Source organism: Manacus vitellinus, unplaced genomic scaffold (assembly GCF_001715985.3).
Source record: "Manacus vitellinus isolate BGI_N305 unplaced genomic scaffold, ASM171598v3 scaffold_37_pilon, whole genome shotgun sequence".
NCBI lineage: Eukaryota > Metazoa > Chordata > Aves > Passeriformes > Pipridae > Manacus > Manacus vitellinus.
This window is the reverse complement of record NW_021940517.1, coordinates 3,530,401-3,548,680: the sequence shown is the minus strand read 5'-3', so window position 1 is coordinate 3,548,680 and position 18,280 is coordinate 3,530,401. Positions and strand designations below refer to the sequence as shown.

The following is an 18,280-nucleotide window of genomic DNA, read 5'->3' as shown; positions in this document are numbered from 1 at the left end:
TTTCAAAGTATAGCTGCATCCACTGGGGTAGAAATGTTGTGGAGTTTTGGAAAACAAACAAAGAAAAAGCCTCCACATTTTCTTTTCTCTCTGAATCCAAATTGGCGTTATCTGCTGAAAGAATTGTAAATATCTGAACAAGGATTTCAATCACTTCTTAGGACTTTTTTTTTTAGTATTTCATGTTTCTTCCTGGACCCAGTCAAAAGTAATAAGAAATTTTCACTTATCAGCAAAATAGTCTGTAAAGTGCTATAGTAGATTTGAATAAAATCTTGATTATTTTTTCCAAAGCTAAAGACCATGCAGTACAAATCATAGTGAACTTATGCCTATATCTGAGATGACGGCTTAAGAGCTCAAGGCTGGAAGGAGGCATCTTGCTTAAAATAATATTTTTAAAGTTACTGCTGTTACCAACACATGCTTACTCTGTTACTTGACTGGGAGGCACCTGTTTTATAAAAATGTTTCTGATCAACACTTTTATACAATTGCAAAGACCTGGCTGCCACTTTTATGCATCAAATATTAGGTGCCTCCTTACAAAACCACCAAAACCTTTCTTACAAGGCCATGTTACTAAATGCTGCAGGGTTTCCTTAGCATTAACAGAACCATGCAACATATTCCTGTTTCTGGGAGTACAGCTGAGCCAGCACAGGGTTTCTTTCGGGGTGGCTTTTTTAATGCCCTTCCTATTGCAGTGAGAGAAGTGATACTGGGAAGACGTTTTCTGTGGTGCAAAAGAATACTCCTGAAATCAGCCTTATTATCAGCATTTAAGAGGTGACTATTAAAAAGGCAGAGCAAGACAAGAAGCAAGTGGTAAAGTTGGAAATGTCTCAAATGGTCAATAATTCCTTCACAGAGGCTGACTCATTACAGCTTGTATAGCAAGATGCTGCCTCTAGGAATTACTGCTGATTTGTTGCTCCTGTTTGCAGAATGATGTTATGTAGTGAAACTCTGTTGCAATTACTGGACACGGTAACCCATTGGTTTGCATCATTGCCTTTTGAACCTTCCTTTCAGCTCAATAGACTTAATTCAGTGTGTTGAAGTGCTTGGGGTAGTTTTGTTTTAAGTGCAGTTTGTCCATTTGAGGATGACTGCATGGATCTGCCAAGAAATGTCAGGTCATTCAGGTGTCAGTATCTGTCAAGTGTTTCATCCATTGTGTTGGACACTGAGAACACAGTGCAAACAGATCAGAATCTGGCTCAACATGATAAGGCAGCTTAATGCACTTGTAATTTTTTAATGGTTCACAGTTTCTTCATTAAGCCAACATCCTTCAGAAGGCTGGTGGGGCTCTTTTGAAAGAATGGAAGAACAATTTTGGAAAATTTGTAGCATGCATAGCATCCTTAGTCTGTATATGAGCTCATTGTTTTTATTCGTGTATGTCTTGCTGAACTGGCAGGTCAGATCGCCCAAAAGCAGGAGCTGCATGGACCAGCACAGCCAGAGTTTGGATGACATCCGCCTTTATAAGCACCAGCACCCGCCACTAAGTGCCACACTGTCTTCAGACACGTCCCACAGCTACACGTTTGGCTGCAGCCTGGAGGATAAGCTGTCTATCTATGGCTGTGTTTATTCCACAGCGGACTGCAAAACCAAGTCTGCCCTTTACGGGAAGCGGTCCATGAACTGCCTCTCCTTAGATCTGCTGGGAGAGGATCAGCTCCCAGAGGAGTTTGTGGTATAATGAGATTGGAGCTCTTCCATACCAGGAAACAGCTCATTATGGAAATATATACCTCATTAACACACGTGATGTCATTCTGGTTCTTGCAGAAGATTGTGAACGGTTTTGTTATTCAGCTTCGTATCAGGAAGTGACATCACTTCTGCAGACCTGACTACAGGGCAAATCAACGAGTGTAGCACTTAACGTGTACATTGGAAGTGTCTGTCTGAGCAGAAAATGGAAGTGGCTTGCACTATTAGCAGTGACACAACCAACATAAAAACCAAAAAACAGTGGACCAAAACTGATGCTGAGCTAGTAAAGCAAACTCTGTCTAAATGGATTAATCAGAAAGAAATTTAAAGTCTATGTCAGTTTATCTTCCTGCCTTTCTCTTGGGGTCCATGTCTGTTAATGCTAGTGTACAGATAGTTTGGCTGTCTTGAGTTTGTGGTGCTGCAACACTGCCAACAGCTGTCAGGTCAGGATATACTCTGAGCACATTTAGAGGGCTGTGTATGGAAGTGTCTGGCCTGTTTCTGTTATAATGAATGCAAGTTGCCTATTTGCTTCACTGGGAGCAAGACGTGCTCTGCCAGGAGTTTATTCCTCTTTTCTTTGTTGTTGTTGTTTAGTTTTGTTGTAAGCATCCAGCCAAATACAGTGTGCGGCCTTTTTTTTTTTTTTATTTACTGCAACAAATGGAACTGTCTCTCAGCTGTCTAGTATTGCTGTGATGCAGATTGATAAATAAATGCTTATATCCTTGGGGAGATGGGGAGATGATAAAACAAATGACTTGGCTACTTCTGAGAGTACAGAAGACAAGTTAAGAGTGTTAATTGACTGGCTTTTGAAGACAGGAGTGTGACTGGAGAATTTGTCCAGACATGATCACCCCTTACTTTGATTCATACTTTTATGTTATTCTTGTTTTGTTGTTGTTTTTAATAAATCTGTTCCTTAGAATTTTTTCCTCTGCTTAGAAGACAAGTATGGACTAGAGAAAGTTTCTTTGTAAGGACAGACAGAGTGACTGTGTCCCACTTAGTCATGGATAGGTCATGCAAATATGTGTGTGTGGTGCTGCAGGGCTGATGATGGTGGAAGTGTAGGCTGTTTGTGTGCCAGACTAAGGGTACTTGTTTGGTGATCTTGAGAGTGGTGGAGCTGGCTGTGCTGGCTCTCACTAGGAAAATAATAATAATGACGCTTGATTCAGGCATTTGGTGTGGAAAATATCCTGCTACCTTGTTAGATAAAATAAACATATGTTTGATTTCCTCCCCTATCTTTCCCCAATACCTCTTCCGCTCATCAATTCACAGCATTTCGGAAGCTTGTACTTGAAGGTATGTGTAACCTCTGCCCAGCTTTTGACAACCTTGCAAGTGTGTTTTGGCAAATTCTAAAAGCCAAGGGATGCTATTCTGCTGGTTGAGGAAGTGTGTGTTGTGCAGAGGAGGGGCAGGAAAGCCAGACCACGATGAGGAAGGTTTGAGCTGCTGCTTTGATGGCGGGCTTGCAAACTTAGTAGTTGTATGGTAAATTGCATTCTCATAAGATGTCATCATCTCACTATTTCTATGCAAGTGTGGTGTAGAGACAGAGCATGCAGGTGCCTCTGCATATGCTGAAGTGGCATCAGGGGCTGTACTTCCTCTGAGATGAATCCAGCACTAAACCCTAGCTGTGCGTTTGAGGAATGAACGGTGGGCACAGACTCACTGCAGCCATGACTTAATTGACTGTGCCCTCTTTGATCATGCTGTTCTTTCTTTTTGTAATGAACAATTAGGAACTGTGTGTTCACTGTAGCCTCTTTTCCTTTCTTCCAAACAAAGCCAAAATGCCTTTACAAAGTACTTGAGGTATGCTTACTGCATCCAAAATAAACTCTCCTAAATGGATCTAAATGGATAAAGTAAATCTGGCTGTCTGCTCTTGAACAGTCCAGTCAAGCCTCCCGCTGTCTGTTGCTCCCTGTTACCTGGGTCCTGTTTGGCTGTAAGCCATGGGGGATGGGCACAGCCAGGGTCCAGGAGACCAGTGGCTGCACTGCAGGGAGCAGCCTTGCAGCAGTGCAAGAGCCTTGCTTTTGCAGCCACTGCAGAGCTGGAGCGGTGGGTCTTACTGCAGCAATGCCCATCTGTCTGTGGAAAAAGTGGGGGGGTGGGGTCTGGAGCAACAGCCGTGCTAAACTCTCCTATGGTTACTTGTGGTTCTGGCAGTGGTCGTTCACAAGACAAAAAGGTCAAAAATCAGTGCGCGTAGTTGTTTGGAAAACTATCATAAAACGCATGTGCACCGTGTGCACACTTGTCTCAAAGACAATCACACCTCCTTCAGCCTAACCACTGAAGTGTTTATTGCCACCAGGCAGCTTGGTATTCTCATTTTACAGTTACCAGGCTTCCAAAGGATTTGGTGAAGTGCTGTAACGCTGCTGCCACTGGTTACAAAATACACCAATGCCTGAAAACAGTGTAATTGACTTGCATGAGCATCCACTGCCTTGTATGTACCTGTATTTATTCATGGCTGGTGGGGAAGGCAAATTCTACAGGTCTGGCCATCTTCTCTCAGTGGTGTGTGCAGACTCCTCCAGTACTATAGGTGATATATGCATATGAAGGGAAGACCAGACGCTTTTGTGTATAGACTGAGAATGAATATCTTCCAAGCACTGTGAATATCTATTATGCAATTTTTTGTATTCATATAAAAAAACCCCCACACCTGTTTCTGCTAGTAGTAGATTTTTTTTTATTTGTTTGTTTGTATTTGGATTTAGAAGGTCTCTTTTTATTTTTGGGTTTGATAGTTTGGTAGACGTTAGTGTGTAAACATTTATCAGTTAGAAACTAGCTGCCAATATTTGTACATATTTGTAAAATACTCGTGTTATAATCACTCTATTTTAATGGTAAAAGTTTCTCCTTTCCATGAAAGGAATTTCTTGTTTAAAATAAAAATAATTATATGTACACCTGCAATAAAGTATGGATAGAAAAAGGTGGTTGTGTAGCTTTTTTTTTTTTTTGCATCCTAGGAGGATGGTGTCCAATGATGTCTTCGATTTGAGATAGGTTGTAGAAATTAATTTGCTGCCAGACTGTAATCCCTATGAGCTCTGCTTGTGATGACAAACCCAGAGGCACTGTAGTCACTGGAACAACTCCTGTTCCTCCCTGCCACTCTCAGTAGTACAATGCCAAAGGGGCCTCTGTCAGGTATTAAGAACCCAGTTGAGCAGGTTGGAGTCAGCGGGACACTAATGGGAGCTGAATCTAACTGAAGAGACAAGTTAAGCTGCTTGTGGTGGTTATTCAAGAAAACCAAGCGTGTGAACTCTCAAGGGTGTAGAGAGATCCTGTCAGCATCATCTGTGGGCTGCCTCCAAGGACAGGCACACTAGCCCACATGATTCAAAGTGCTGCTGAAAAGCAGCACTCTGCCAAAGTCACCTAACCTGCTGGTCTGGAATCTGGCATGGATAAAGGAAAGTTTTCTTTTCTTGGATTGTAAATCTATGAACGGGTGCCGTAGTATGACTATTTGGATCTCTTCTTGAAGAAGCTTGATGGCTGGGGGTCACTTGTTTGTTGTTTGTTTTCTTACTTTCCTCTGAATATGTTATGGACCGTCAAAGCTAGCATTCTGAAAAAAAAATTTGCTTTTTATAGACTTTGTTATTGTGTTGCCCTTATTCTTATGATATTCTTTCTTGTACTTCATATTTCTGTCCAGCACCTGCTATGTTTCCAGTAAATAGATTTTCAAGGACTTAGAGACTCATCCATTTTTGGTTTGGATGGATGCTGGAAGGAGGCGGTTTGATAACTCATGGAGCTTTCTGTGGAGGTAAAAATAACAGGCAAATACTAAGTCACCTGAATTTGAAGAGCTTTGTCACTTCTCTTTGTTTCTTTGCTTGTCAAGTTATAGCACTTTCTTGCCCACTAGGCGGAATGCTGGTGACCAGAATTCATGGAATGAGTCTGTTTCTGAAGGTGGGGCTTCTGATGCTACCGACAAACCTTGTGTGGGTTCAGGAAAGCGGTACGGCGTGGGAGGGGGGCAGTGTGGTTACTGCACTGGATCTGTGAGGAATGCCAGGTGTGGGAACTGCATGGGGGTACGGTGCGAAAGCTCACGGGTAAGACAACCCAGGTATTTTGGGTGAAGTGAGAGCAGTTCCTCAGTGGAGTTCTTGGCAGTGGGGCCTGAGACACGGAAGGCCGATACAGCCCCCTCGAGGCTTCCCTTGGCGGCAGCGGGGTGAAATGGGGCACGACGAGGTGTCCGTGCCGTAGCTCCCGGGCGGGCGCGGCCGTGTGGCGGCAGTGCCGGGCCGGGCCGCGGGGCGGCGGCCGAGAGAGCGCGGCGGGCCCGGGCCCGCGCTGCCCGCCGGGCTCCGGGCGCGCCCCAGAGGTGCCGGGGTGCGCCTGCCTTGAGCCAGGGGACACCCCTCGGGCAGCCTCTGCCAACACACTGCGGGCCCGGACTGCCTGCCGCCCCCGGGGCACGGGCATGGGCCGGCTGTGGGACAGGGGGCACCGGGGCATCGGGAGTCGGGCAAGCAGAGTCCAAAGGTGGCGGTGGCCAGCAGGTGTGCCTGAATCCCGCACAAAAAGTGTATGGAGTGGTTCCAGATCACGGGGGCAGCGTGTCGTCCAGCTCCTGCGTGCAGGGCAGTATGCCTAAACTGCACTGGGGAGAAAGCCTCTGGTAATCCTTGGTATGGGATGCTCCAGGTGTGAAATGTCGATATAAGTTCAGAACCACCCCAAGCAACTTGGTTTATGAAGACACGCTCGTTCAATGGGATGGTAAGTCCCAGAGGCCGGGGCAGTTGTAGCCTGAGAGGTGATAGCTGCGGCAGCATGGCTCTGTGTGTGTTGTGCCAGCTCTGTGGCTGTAGCTGCCTTCAGTGTCATGCGTGGGGCCATCGCTGGAGGCAGGACAGGGGTAGCCGAGCCTTGGGTACTACTCAGTGAGGCAGTTTTTCTTTCCTCCTCGAGCTGCCTGTGCTCAGGGTGAGCATCTTTTCTGCAGAACCTCTGCAGTGTCAGAGCAGCATCACTGAGTATTTCCCCTAGCTGCACCCGCGAAGTTAGATGTACTGAATTTTTAATTCTGTGCTGAATTTTTAATGACATCTGAGCATGTTTGCAACCACTTGCCCACTGCCCAGCTCCACTTCCACGACCCCCTTGGGGAGCTGAATATTAGTTTTGGGCTGCTGTCTTGTCACAATTGGGCCCTTTTGTCCTTGCCTTCAGCCCAGTTGCAGCTGGGGCAGCTGCCAGAGTGGCTGAGCCCACAGCTCGGCAAGGCACTGCACAGGTACTGGGTGCCTCTTGCACAGCACATTCCTGGCATGGCACATTGTGTGGTAGCCGTGGCTGGTGCTGGGCTTCACCAGGAGGGAAACAGAGGAAAGGGCGAATCTGGTTTTAGCAAGGTGCCTTTGGTCAGCAGGGATAGACTGGAGGAAGTGATGGGATGATGGAGAAATGTATGTGAAGGATTTCCTTCCCCATGGATGATTTCACTTCTCTCATGCAAACATTTTGTAGAGTAAACCCACTTCAAAGTAGTTCCCATCCTTCCTTTGCTGGCATGTTCCTCAAGCTTGTTTTTTGGGGGCACACTCCAGCCCATAGCCATGCTGGATTGTCATGCTCCTGGTCAGCCAGATACTGGCTGTATCTGTCCTTCTGAACCCTGAATTTGGCTCTGCAAGGAGGAGATTGTAGTTGCTAGAGTAAGATCCAGGTAGCAACCCTGCATGAAAAGTCTGTTGTTCTACCACAGACATGTAATGATCAAAAATCATATTTATCCTTTCTGGTAGACTGCAGGAGCAGCTGAGTATGGGCCATTGAAAAGCATAGCTGTGGTATTTTAAAATTCTGCTTTATTTTTATTCCTGGAAATAGAAACCTCACATTTTTATTTTAAATCTCATAAATATGTCTCTACCAATCTTTATTTTTCTTTCTCCAATCACTGATGTTCTCAATATGTAATAAGATAATTGAATATGGCATATGCTAGAAGCCTTCAATCTCAAGCCACCATGTGGAAAATACCACTTTAGAAAAAGTAGAGTATTCAGTGTAGGAAAAATTAGTTTGCATTAGCCACAGAAAGTACTCAACCCCTTTTCTACAACCAGCTAACAAACACTCTGAGCTGGTTGACAATCATTGCAACAGAGAATGATTCCCACATCCACATTCCCTTATAGAAAATGAAGCCTTGACTGTGGCTCACTCTCTAATCAAAGGCTTTCAGGCTGGAAGACTTGCATTGAGGCAGCCCCTCCCTGCTCTTCTGCTGGATACAGGCTCTGGGGTTACCCTCCTCTCTGCACCCTCTCAGACACAAGTGCATTCAAAAGAGCTCTGGCTATTGGGATGGAGATTCCTGAGCAAAATCATGTGCTGTAGAAAGCCGGTACTTCTCTCTGCTCCCTGTGTAACTTCAAGGGATGAGAGCGGGGAGGCTTTTTGCCCTGTTCTGGGGTACCCACCACAGGAAATAAGGTCTGTGCTACAGTATATTTTTGTTCCTGGCAGTGGTACTGAAATCTTTCTTGCCTGGCTTGTAAGCTGTGCTCCTATATCTTGGGTTAAATGACTCACTGTGTGTGGAGGAAGCATGGGAAGCTAGCCTGGGTTTTATCTGTATTGTCCCCTGAAGTGGATCCTTAGCTCTCTGTGTTTGCAGGACCAGCAACACCAGTAGTGTCCTGCTCCTCTCCTCTGGCACACACTGCACACACTGGCACACGCTGCACACACTGCTGCTGCAATCAGGGAGGGTTTTCAGCCCATATGGTCTTTCTGTGGCTAATGCAAACTTTCTGCCTATTGTCTTTTTAGTCAGACATGAACAGAGGACTCCCATAATTCCTATGTTAAAGTGCTAATGGATTATGCAATGCATTTTTGGGAGCTCCTGTTCTTGGGATGGTCAGGAAGGACATGCCAATCACCAGAGTGGGTGCATTAAGGCAGGTGAAGCACCTGGGGGCAGGGGGATAATGTTAGTATTGCCAACTGTGACTGCATTTCTTGCAGGTGTTGCAGTGTTCTAGGTTTTCTTTGTAAAGCCCAGCTTCCTGAGTCATGCTTTTGCATAAGGCTCACACCTTGTAATAAGAAAAACAGATAAAGCTTCTTAGCATACCTGATGAAGGGAAAATTTGGCAGTAGGAGTGCTCAAAGGGCCCAGGCCAGAAGGGCAATAGAGAGCCCCAAGTACAGGTGAGTTTTTGAACATCTAGATCCAAACTCATGCTTGTGCAATGCCTTGAGGCTGAGAGTGTGGACACCACCTCTGGAAAAGCTGTGCCCCAGCCAGTCCCAGCCCAGCCTGGCTGCCAGCACTGGCATTCAGCTGGCCACATCTTGCAGGAGAATGGGTGGCAGGGTTTGCTGTGGGAGCAACTGGGTATGGTTTTGCTTAACATGTGCTCTGCAAATAACAGAGAGGGTACAAACCGTTGCTTTCCAATCTGCTTCAACACAAACCAAATTGAGATCAAACATTTTCAGAATTGCTGCTGAAAAATATAGGGCAAGCATGTTGCCACAGCCACAATGCTGTTTTTATCCTGTTTTCAGAATGAACATAGGCGGGTAGGAGCTCTTGCAGGCTGCTTTTCTCAAGGACGCTGCCCGAGCATTAGCTGAGCTTGCAGACAACTGAGAATCTTTAAGGTTAACAACCTTTAAAGACTCCTCAAAGCAGCTGCTCAAGACTGCTACTGCCTGAATCTGGGTCTGCTTCATCAAGGCAGTACTGAGGCCCAGAGTTGCCTCTCTAACTCCAGGCAAGTGCCTGCAAAGCTCCAAGTACAATTTCTTCCCATTTGAGGATGAATGGATAAAATGGAGAGCCCCACAAGTCAGTGACAGCAGGGACAGCTGCTTCAGTGCTGACATCTTAGGTGTGGAGGAGCATGAGGTGGTTTATGGTGTCCCTAAGCTGGTCTCCTCTGCCTCAGGGCAGGGCCCATAAAGGGTGGATCAGGTGTTTACCTTGCTGCAGCTGGTAGCAGGTCCATGTGGAGAGTGCTACAGAGGAGGGCAATCAAAGTATAGGAAATCAATTCTCTTCTGAGGAGAAGAGAAGGTCTCAACAGATGCTCTGGAAGAAGTTACCAGAAGGCTTGGGTATAATCCTGTGGATGAGCTACCCAGGAGAGAAGTAAGGGAAGCCTTGCTGGGGTAATGGGGTAGGACTTGTTTGCCTCTCAGTCTTTCCAAATGTTCACTGTAGGAGCCATAACCTACAAGTTGCTGGGATGGAAACTGCTTCTACCTTCCTCCTGTCTGGTGCATCCTAATGGTGAAGCTTCTGTCTTTTCCCTGTAATGTGTTGGTGTAAGGAATAACTTGCAAGGACTGCAGGCAGCAATGACATGGGTAAGGGCAGCAGTAATTCAGCAGGACCTTGTTAAGTCTTCTGTTCTCACTGCATCATTAGGACAGGGCTTATTCTATCTCTGACTGCCCTTATTTTATTTTCATCTGTGTCCCTCATCTTACCTGGAGCTTGGTATTCTCCTGGGAGAACAGCTCTGCACTCCTGGTCTCTCAAGCTGGAGAATATCTTGGCTTCACACGTGTCAGTTGTCCAACAGTGTCCTCTCCAGGGGCACATGTGCTGTGATTGCTAGTCTGACCTCCTGGGAGCAGTGACGTCTGGCTGTGGGCCCCAGATGCCTGGCAGTGTGAGCAGCAGGGTGAAGGTGGCAGCTCGGGATGTGGCAGTGGGACATCTGCAGGGACTGACCTGGTGGCAGTGCCACTTGGTGACAGCGAGTGGGAGACACCACAGGACTTCCCCAGGAGACTCTCAGACCTGCTCTATCAAGAACAGGTGCCTCAGCTGAAACTCTTGCCATGATCTGGCAAAATCTAGCACTAAAAATGGGACTTGAGTTGCCTCGTGCAAAGCGCCAATGAAATCTGAACTCCCAGGGTTGTTTCCAGGGCTTCAATGAGTTAACATTGTATGAGTCAGAGTCACCACATCTCCATTATCTCTGTGCCTGCCAGACCTTTATCAGAGCTCCCTCAAGACTCTGTGCCCTTTTCTCTTTTTCTCTTTCCACCCCTTCTGGGAGGTAGATGGTGTCCAAAAGTCACTGACCTTCTTGGAGGCTGGATTCTTTTGCTTTCTTGTGCCTGTGATGGGGTGCCTCCTTGCCTTCAGGCGTCCCATCACCACACTGCCCTGTGACTGTGACGTTGTGTGTGGCCCAGAGCACAGCTGGCTGCAGGCATCCATGCCTGGCCGTGTACACAGGTCCTGGTGGGGCCTGCCTGGTAGTGTGTAACCCTCTCTGGCTCTCACAGAGCACTTGGGGGTGTTGGAATCCTGAGTGCTTGGCTGGCCTCCCCAAAAAGGTGACCTGGCTGAAGGCAGTTGGTGCTGCTCATGCAAGCTCCACAGCCAGACTGGATGCAGTCCTGGTGATATGAGAGTCAGGAGGCAGTACCTGTGTTCCCAGCTTCTCCAGGTATTGCATTTCCCTGCTATGTAACTTGACCAGAGAAGGTTTTTATCTGGATTTCAGGGCCCCTCCCAGGACCTGCACAGTGACTGTGCAGATAGTTTTCTTATCTTTCTCTGCTCCATGTCCCCATGCAACTGCACATTTCTACGTTTTTGTTATTCACCAATTCTTCCACTTTTTGTCTGTATGCCACAGGAGCTGAGCTAATGACTTGCAGCTGGGATTGCAAAGGATGATTTCATGGGACTAAAGTAGAATGGTTTAACTTAGACCTACCTGTGCTGAAAAACTGTTGGCCTGTTTCTTGCAGCCTGAAAAGTGGCTGTTGTGAGTTGGTTTCAACCACATGCTGCCTACATCAGTGTGTCCATTCTAAGTCCTCTCTCCTTCCCATGGGCAAACAAAAGAGCTAATGCTGGTGAATGTGCACGTACATGTGTTCTGGCATCACAGTCACATCCTGCCCATTGCTGTTGCAAATGTTATGCTGAATTTAGCAGATAAACCAGATTCTGGCGAGGAAACAAAAGTCAGGCTCAGATCTGACTATGGGCACCCTTTACTTCCCTTTGAATTGGCCATTCTTCACAACACAGCTGCTGGTCTGGTGTCTGGTACGGGCAGTTTCAGAGTCTTCACAAACCAAGGGGGGAGTTAAAGAGTTCAAGAAGTATGTCACTGTAGTGTTTTGGCTGATGTAATGGGCTTGCTACCACAAGGTCTTTCTGGGGTCTCATGGAATCAGGGAGCCAGCAGCAGCAAAAGACACTGCTGTAATTTCCAGCTGGCACGTGCCCATGGTGAATCTACAACAGCTTTGCACAAAGAGGCATAAAGTCTATCTTCTGGATGGAAACTGGGAGGGCAGTGGACCGGGCACATGTTTCTCCATAAGGCAGCATCAGTAGGGGCTGTCCACAGGTGCGATGCCCTTTACGGATGCCCTCACTAGAGGCAGCCCGGCAGTGGCTGTTGCACTGCCTGACACCTTCCCAAAACCCAGTTTGTCATCCCTCTGTGTTGAGCCGTGTGCCATCTCCATGAGATGTCCCTGTTTGGACACTGCAGTATTGAATTGCCTGTTGTGAACTTTGTCCTGTCTCTGTTGGGAAGTGCTTTGTGCAAACCAGACACCATGAAATAACTTGTCAGGTCTGACTGCATAAGCTTGGTTGTGTTAGGAGGCATGTTAAACACCAGCTAGCCGTTCTTTATGGATTCAGCCTTGGCAGCAAACCCAGCTGAAGCAGCATGGGCTCCTCCCCCAGCTCCTTTTGAAGTAGCCCCTGAATGTGTGCATGCATCCACCCATGCTGAGCCATGCCCCTCCGGGAGGGCTTGGGACATGGGTCAGGAGAAAAGGAGCCTGGACACCTGGACCTCAAATGCAAACACTTGTCGGAGCACGTGTAATGCATATTATGCTGGGAACATTGGTGCTGCCTGGCCAAAGCACATAGAGCTGGAAGTATTGGAGGCCCACAGGTAAGGCATACGGGAGGACTGCTCCCTAGTGTGTCGACTGCCCTGCAAAATGCTCCCATTTCTGAATTGGGTTGTGTGTTTATCCTGGAGCTTGTGTAATTCAAAATGCCAGACCAGAACATGTAGTGGGCAGAGTCTGTGTGCATGTGTGTGTGTGTGTCTATGTGCTCAGAAGGAGGCAGAGTAGGCTCATGATGCAGAAGCCCAGACATCTGAAGTGAGGGAGGAACTATCATCTTCTTTCTCTTGGAACTTCAAAGCTTCTGGTGTGGCTTCCAAAACTTCTTACAGTAATGGGGTGGGGGATTTTTTTAGTGGCTTTTGTTTTTTGATTTTTTTTTTTTCTTTTCTTTTTTGGTTGTGGTGGTTTTGGTTTATTTGGTTTGGTCTGGTGTGTTTGGTGGGGTTTTTTTGTGGTTTTTTGGTCTTTTGGCTTTTTTTTTTTAAATTTAGAGGAGGTAAATTAGTAAAGTCCAGAGGAAAATGAGAGAAAAAACCACTCCTTCTGGTGCTTGCCTTTAAAACTACTGGGCACTGACTCATCCCAGCCAGGATAGTAATTTCATGTACCTGAAGAAGGGCAAGAGAGAACATGTGTCAGATGGGATACTTGCAAGGATGAAACCAGAGGAGCTGGGAGAAAAAGGGATGATAATTTGACTTAACTGTGGTTCCCCAGGAAAATGAGCAGAGATACAGCTTTAGGCCTGCAGGTCTGCAGATAAGATATGCCGATCGCATGCTCCTGGAGTTTGACAACTATGGATTTTTTCCCCCGTGTTGTTTCCATCAAAGCTGATGCTAAATATTTGGTCCAGATAGCTGGAGTAGCAGCTATCTCTTCTTTGTTGCTGAATTTAGGTGTTTGAACTGCAACATCTGAATGTGTCCGGTCACTTGACTAGCATTTCAGCAGGTTTTCTAAGACTGATCTCCAAATCATTAGAGATGTGTCATGTACTGAACAAACCAGGTGAATTTTGAGCATTGCATCATCTTAATCTAGTACTGAGTTTTGGACTCCTCTTCAAAATGCTTTGTTTTATCAATCTCAAACTCTTGGGTATGGAGAAGAGAGCTCAACTGTTTTTTTTTTCCATCTGAGATCTTGGGTAAGAACACAGGCAAAGAGGAGTGCTCAAATGCCAAGTTGGTTTTGTGAAAGGCTGCAGAACCTTTGGCATTTCTGCACTCTGGGCATGTTTGCTCCTCCATGAGCAGATGCTGCTGCTTCTTTGTCTGGTTGGAAGGGACTTGCAAGCCCATCAGCTTGCAACTGCTTCTCCATAGCAGGAGCCAAAAGCCCTTTCCAGTAACCACTTCATTCGGCCTGCTCCTCGCATTTTGCAAAGGGTTGGAAAAGTGCTTCATAAAATGGAATCAGCAATTTAATAACAAATTAAACATTTTTGTGAACCTTCCAATGCTGATTATGGCTTTTCTAGCCTGGCTAAAACCAAGAGCAGCCTCTCTTTGTGGTGTGGCTGCTGCTGAGACATGAAGCCACGTGGAAATTAAATATATAGTTTTCAAATGTCAGCATAGGTCAAGGCTTTGTTTAAGAGTGGGCAAAAGGCACTGGGTGGTTTAATTACTTCTTTTTTTAACCCCATGATGAGATACAGCACTCCTAAGCAGTTGTGAATCACATTGCTTCCTTGGGCTCAGCTGATAAGAGTGTTCCCGGGTGATGAGGAAGATTAGAGGCTTGTCTGGAGGGGGTCCAGAGTGCTGTGAACTGCAGTGTTACCACTCAGAGCAGAGGTGTTCCCTGTGGATACTGAGTAAAACATTCTGAGAGGGAACTGTAGGAGCCGCTGGGCGGACAACACCAGCCACCTGGATGATAAAAGAAGAAGAAAATACTGAAGCAAGGATGTTGTGGTCCTGAGCTAGCCAGAGCTAAGATTAGTGTATGCGTGAAAAGAATCACAAGGTCAAGCTGGAAAGCCGCTTGAAGCATGGCTATTCTCTGGAAGCAGTCACGTGGGTGTGTATGGTGTGTGGGTGGATAAGAAGCATCTGGCTGGCTGGAGAGCTTGGACCGGGAGTTGGTGTAGACAGATATGGGGTAATAAAGTTACAAGAGAGTTATGCTGGGACAAAAGTCTGTCCCATTTGAATTCATTCACTGCAAATGGTGCAGTGTGAGGACTTTTTTCTGCAGGGAACTGATGGGGAGCTGCTCCTATGCCATATGTCTGCTCTGCCTCACTGCATGCTGCCTTCCCCTGTTCAAAAAGCTGGATGCTGCAAGTGAATTGGGGACAGATTTGCAAATGCTGAAAGACACGGGTACCACTAGTACCACAGAGCTTAAGGTTACAGCTGGGCAGGTATGGTAGGGATTGAGGTTGAAAAAATGAGTGAAGAACCTCCACAGCAGTTGTATGTTCTTCAAAATCAGGTCCTTGAGCAATCAGTTTCCCTGGCTGTGGCAAACTGAGAGTTGGGGCTTTAAACCCTTTGCCTGGATTCCCTTGCTAGACTAGGGAGGCAGAGGCATTGCTGAAAGTGGATCTATCCTGTTAATCCCTTTCCTTTGGCTGCAAGGGGAACCACCAACCACAGTTGATAAATTCCATCTGTAATGATAAACTGACAGTGAAATGTGGGCACCAAACTGTACTTTTGGGACAAATTTTGGACTGGTACTTTGAAGGTTTTTGTGATTCTAGAGAAGTCTAGGCTTCTGCTACCTTTGTGTAGTCTGTGTGTACATGTATGTGTGTATTTTACCTTAGATAAGCACTTGCTTCTATTAGGACTTGGGGATTGGTCTGACAGAGTCCCATTTTACCTATCTCCAGATCTGCTGGATGTCCTGAAAAGCCAGAGCATTCACATGTGCTGGGAGAGACAGGAGCTCAAACATTTGTCGTTGAACTGAATCCAAATTTTCTGCTTTCTCGGAGGGTGCTTGGCCTGTAGGTTAGAGGATGTGTGAGTAGGGTGGCAGGGGCAAGGGGTGCGTGGAGTTTGAAACCTGCCTCCAGCTTTACATAACATGTTCAGGGTACGTTGGCAGGAGTATGAGACCCTAAGCCTCTCAGGCAGCTGCCGTGCTGGTCAAGCTTCATGCCATTGACTCCTTGACCAGCTGGACACTAAACCAGGATGCTGAATACTGAACTATTCACAAGAGCAAATTCTCTGGTATTTGCTGGTTTCTATAATGGGTAGGCTTTTTGAGGAAGAGGTGGAAGCTTCTGGCTACTGTTGGTAAAATGGTTTGCTCAGCTGCTCTGTGGAGCAATGAAGGCAGCAGCATAAACTCGAGAGGGGCGCTGGAGGCCAGTCCCGTGGGTAGCTGGGGTTTGTGATGCCTTACATCACTGTGTGGAGCTTCCTATGGCCAGCTAGGGTGCAGAGGAAGGTGATATAGCTGAGCACTGACTGAATGGGCCACAGGAGATAGTTGGAGTCTAGGGGAGGAGCATGAGAGCCCAGCAGTGGAAGGTTAATGTGTTGACTGTCACCAAGGTCCATGCACCAAGGATCATGGACAGGAGAGAGCACCCCCTTATAGGAGCAGCACTGCCTCCAGAACGGTGACCCAGTGACCAGCCTGAGCAGGCAGAAGGTAGTTGGGAGTGCTCTTGTTTCAGTACACCAAGACACCAGCTGAATGCTGCACCATGCACTCATGGACTTCATTGAAATTAACTTCTCCTGACTTAGGTAGCTTTCACTCTTACTTGCTTGTGTACCCTTACAACCTTTACCCTTCTTCCCTTCAGTGCATCGCATCTGACACTGGGATTGAGCAATCACACCTCTATAACCCAGGAAATTCCAAACCTGAAAGTTCTTAGAACAAAATGTTAACCTTCCTGCCCTGCATATCCTGTATGCTCCGTTGTGCAGGTCATACACTGAGCAACAGACTACACTGACAAGGAAAACAGGAATAGGGAATGTTGCATACTCAGAATTTGGCAGAGTTAATGTCAATGTACAAACTTAACCTTTTGGTACTTGCTCATATTTGAGGGGTTTATTTCTCTGCTCTAACAATAAGTATTGCTGCTTTTCCCCTACCATACAGATTGTAAACAAATGCAAAGTTTTGAAGAGCAGTTTTTCTGGAGAAAAGTGCAGCTCGTGACAAGTTGCATTTCTGTGTAACACTTAGAAATGTCAAATCCCTAAAGTACTTGAGGAACTTACTTACAGATGCTGGTGGAATCAGCTAGCCCTTGTCACTCAACCTCTCTCTGAGCTGTAATCCAGGCTGCCTTAGTAGCCTAGCTGTCCAGAGACTACAATGAGCTTGAAGTTGGCTGCTCCTGCATTTCACTTACCAGGCTAACACTCTTCGCTCTGACACTTTCTCACCTGAGATTACTTTACCACCACTCAGCTTCATAAGTTCCAGTGGCCAAATTCTTCTTGTAACCATCTGTTACTGTTGGAATCAGGTAAAGTTAAGGCATTTTTTACCCTCATGACATTATTTAGGAAAGCAAGTGTTACTACTTGGTTGGATAGTAATTTCTGAGCACCAGAGCACTGCATGCAACACAGCAGCTGTTACATATTCAAGGATGAAATTCCAATAATAGTATGCTACATAATCTCTGGATAAATATTTATGTTTGTGAAGGTTAAGTGACTTGGAGTACTATAAACTCCAGCCTTCTGGGTAGGCCACTGCAATTTAAGCCTTCTTGCAGTGACCCAACAATGACCTCTCTCCCAGTCTAGGGGCAGAGTAACTGCTGGTGGAAAAAATTAGGAGTGGATCTTGAGGCCTCTGCTGAGCAATAACGTAGTGGGTAAAACACATCAGATGTTATTTGAACCCAACTGCTCATCTCAGAACCACTTCTCATCTCTAACACTGCTTAAACTTCCTTGAAACTTCTTCCAGTGTAACTTCATTCACAAACCCTGCATGATGTTTTCTCAGCACTGGTATAAGAGGATGAAAGCCACTTGTGGATTACAAATAGCATATGACAAGCTGCTACTTGGTGTTTTATTTGTGTGATGGACGGTTATCCTCTTCTAATCTGCAGGCACAGCTTAAAGGTTGTGATGTGTTTAACTTGCTTCAGAAATGCAAGAGAAACGAGGCCAGAGTACTACTAAAACAGTTGTACAAGGTGGGTCCCATTAGGATCTTTAGTTCAGGGCCTCTCAGCACTCATGAATCAAAAATACCCCCGAACTAGGCAAAGCTGTGGTTTTAGTGAACTCAGCAGAGCTGGAATTCGTTCCAACCATTTAACCTAAGTGTGTTTTCAGAAAGTTGTGTAATCCCTCATTTGCTTCCTAAACTACATTCCAGAGGGATAACAGATATAGCCTTACTCATTTTTCTCCATCTCACTAATGCCATTATTTCCCACCTAAAACCAGAGAACAGAACTCCATTCAATACAGCTCACAGACTGCTTTACACTCCTGCCTGTTGATACTGCATTAGGAATGACCCCATCCGTGCTAGATAGAAGAGCAATCCAAAATGACATCTCATTCTAATCCAAGCTGGGAGGAAGTATTTCACTTGCTGTTTTGAAGCACTGGAGTGATATTTAGACTCTTGTCTTCTACTG

The 18,280-nt window shown here is 46.1% G+C and overlaps 1 protein-coding gene across 1 annotated transcript in view; it reads left to right on the top strand.

Moving 5' to 3' along the window:
* FRMD1 (FERM domain containing 1) overlaps positions 1–4,028 on the top strand; it is a 31,041-nt gene extending 27,013 nt beyond the window's left edge. The window contains exon 13 of the mRNA XM_008923589.3: positions 1,427–4,028. Within this exon, the coding sequence (XP_008921837.2) occupies positions 1,427–1,714 (288 nt within the window). The 3' untranslated portion in view covers positions 1,715–4,028. The remainder of the gene's footprint in view (positions 1–1,426) is intronic.
* Positions 4,029–18,280: the final 14,252 nt, after the last annotated feature.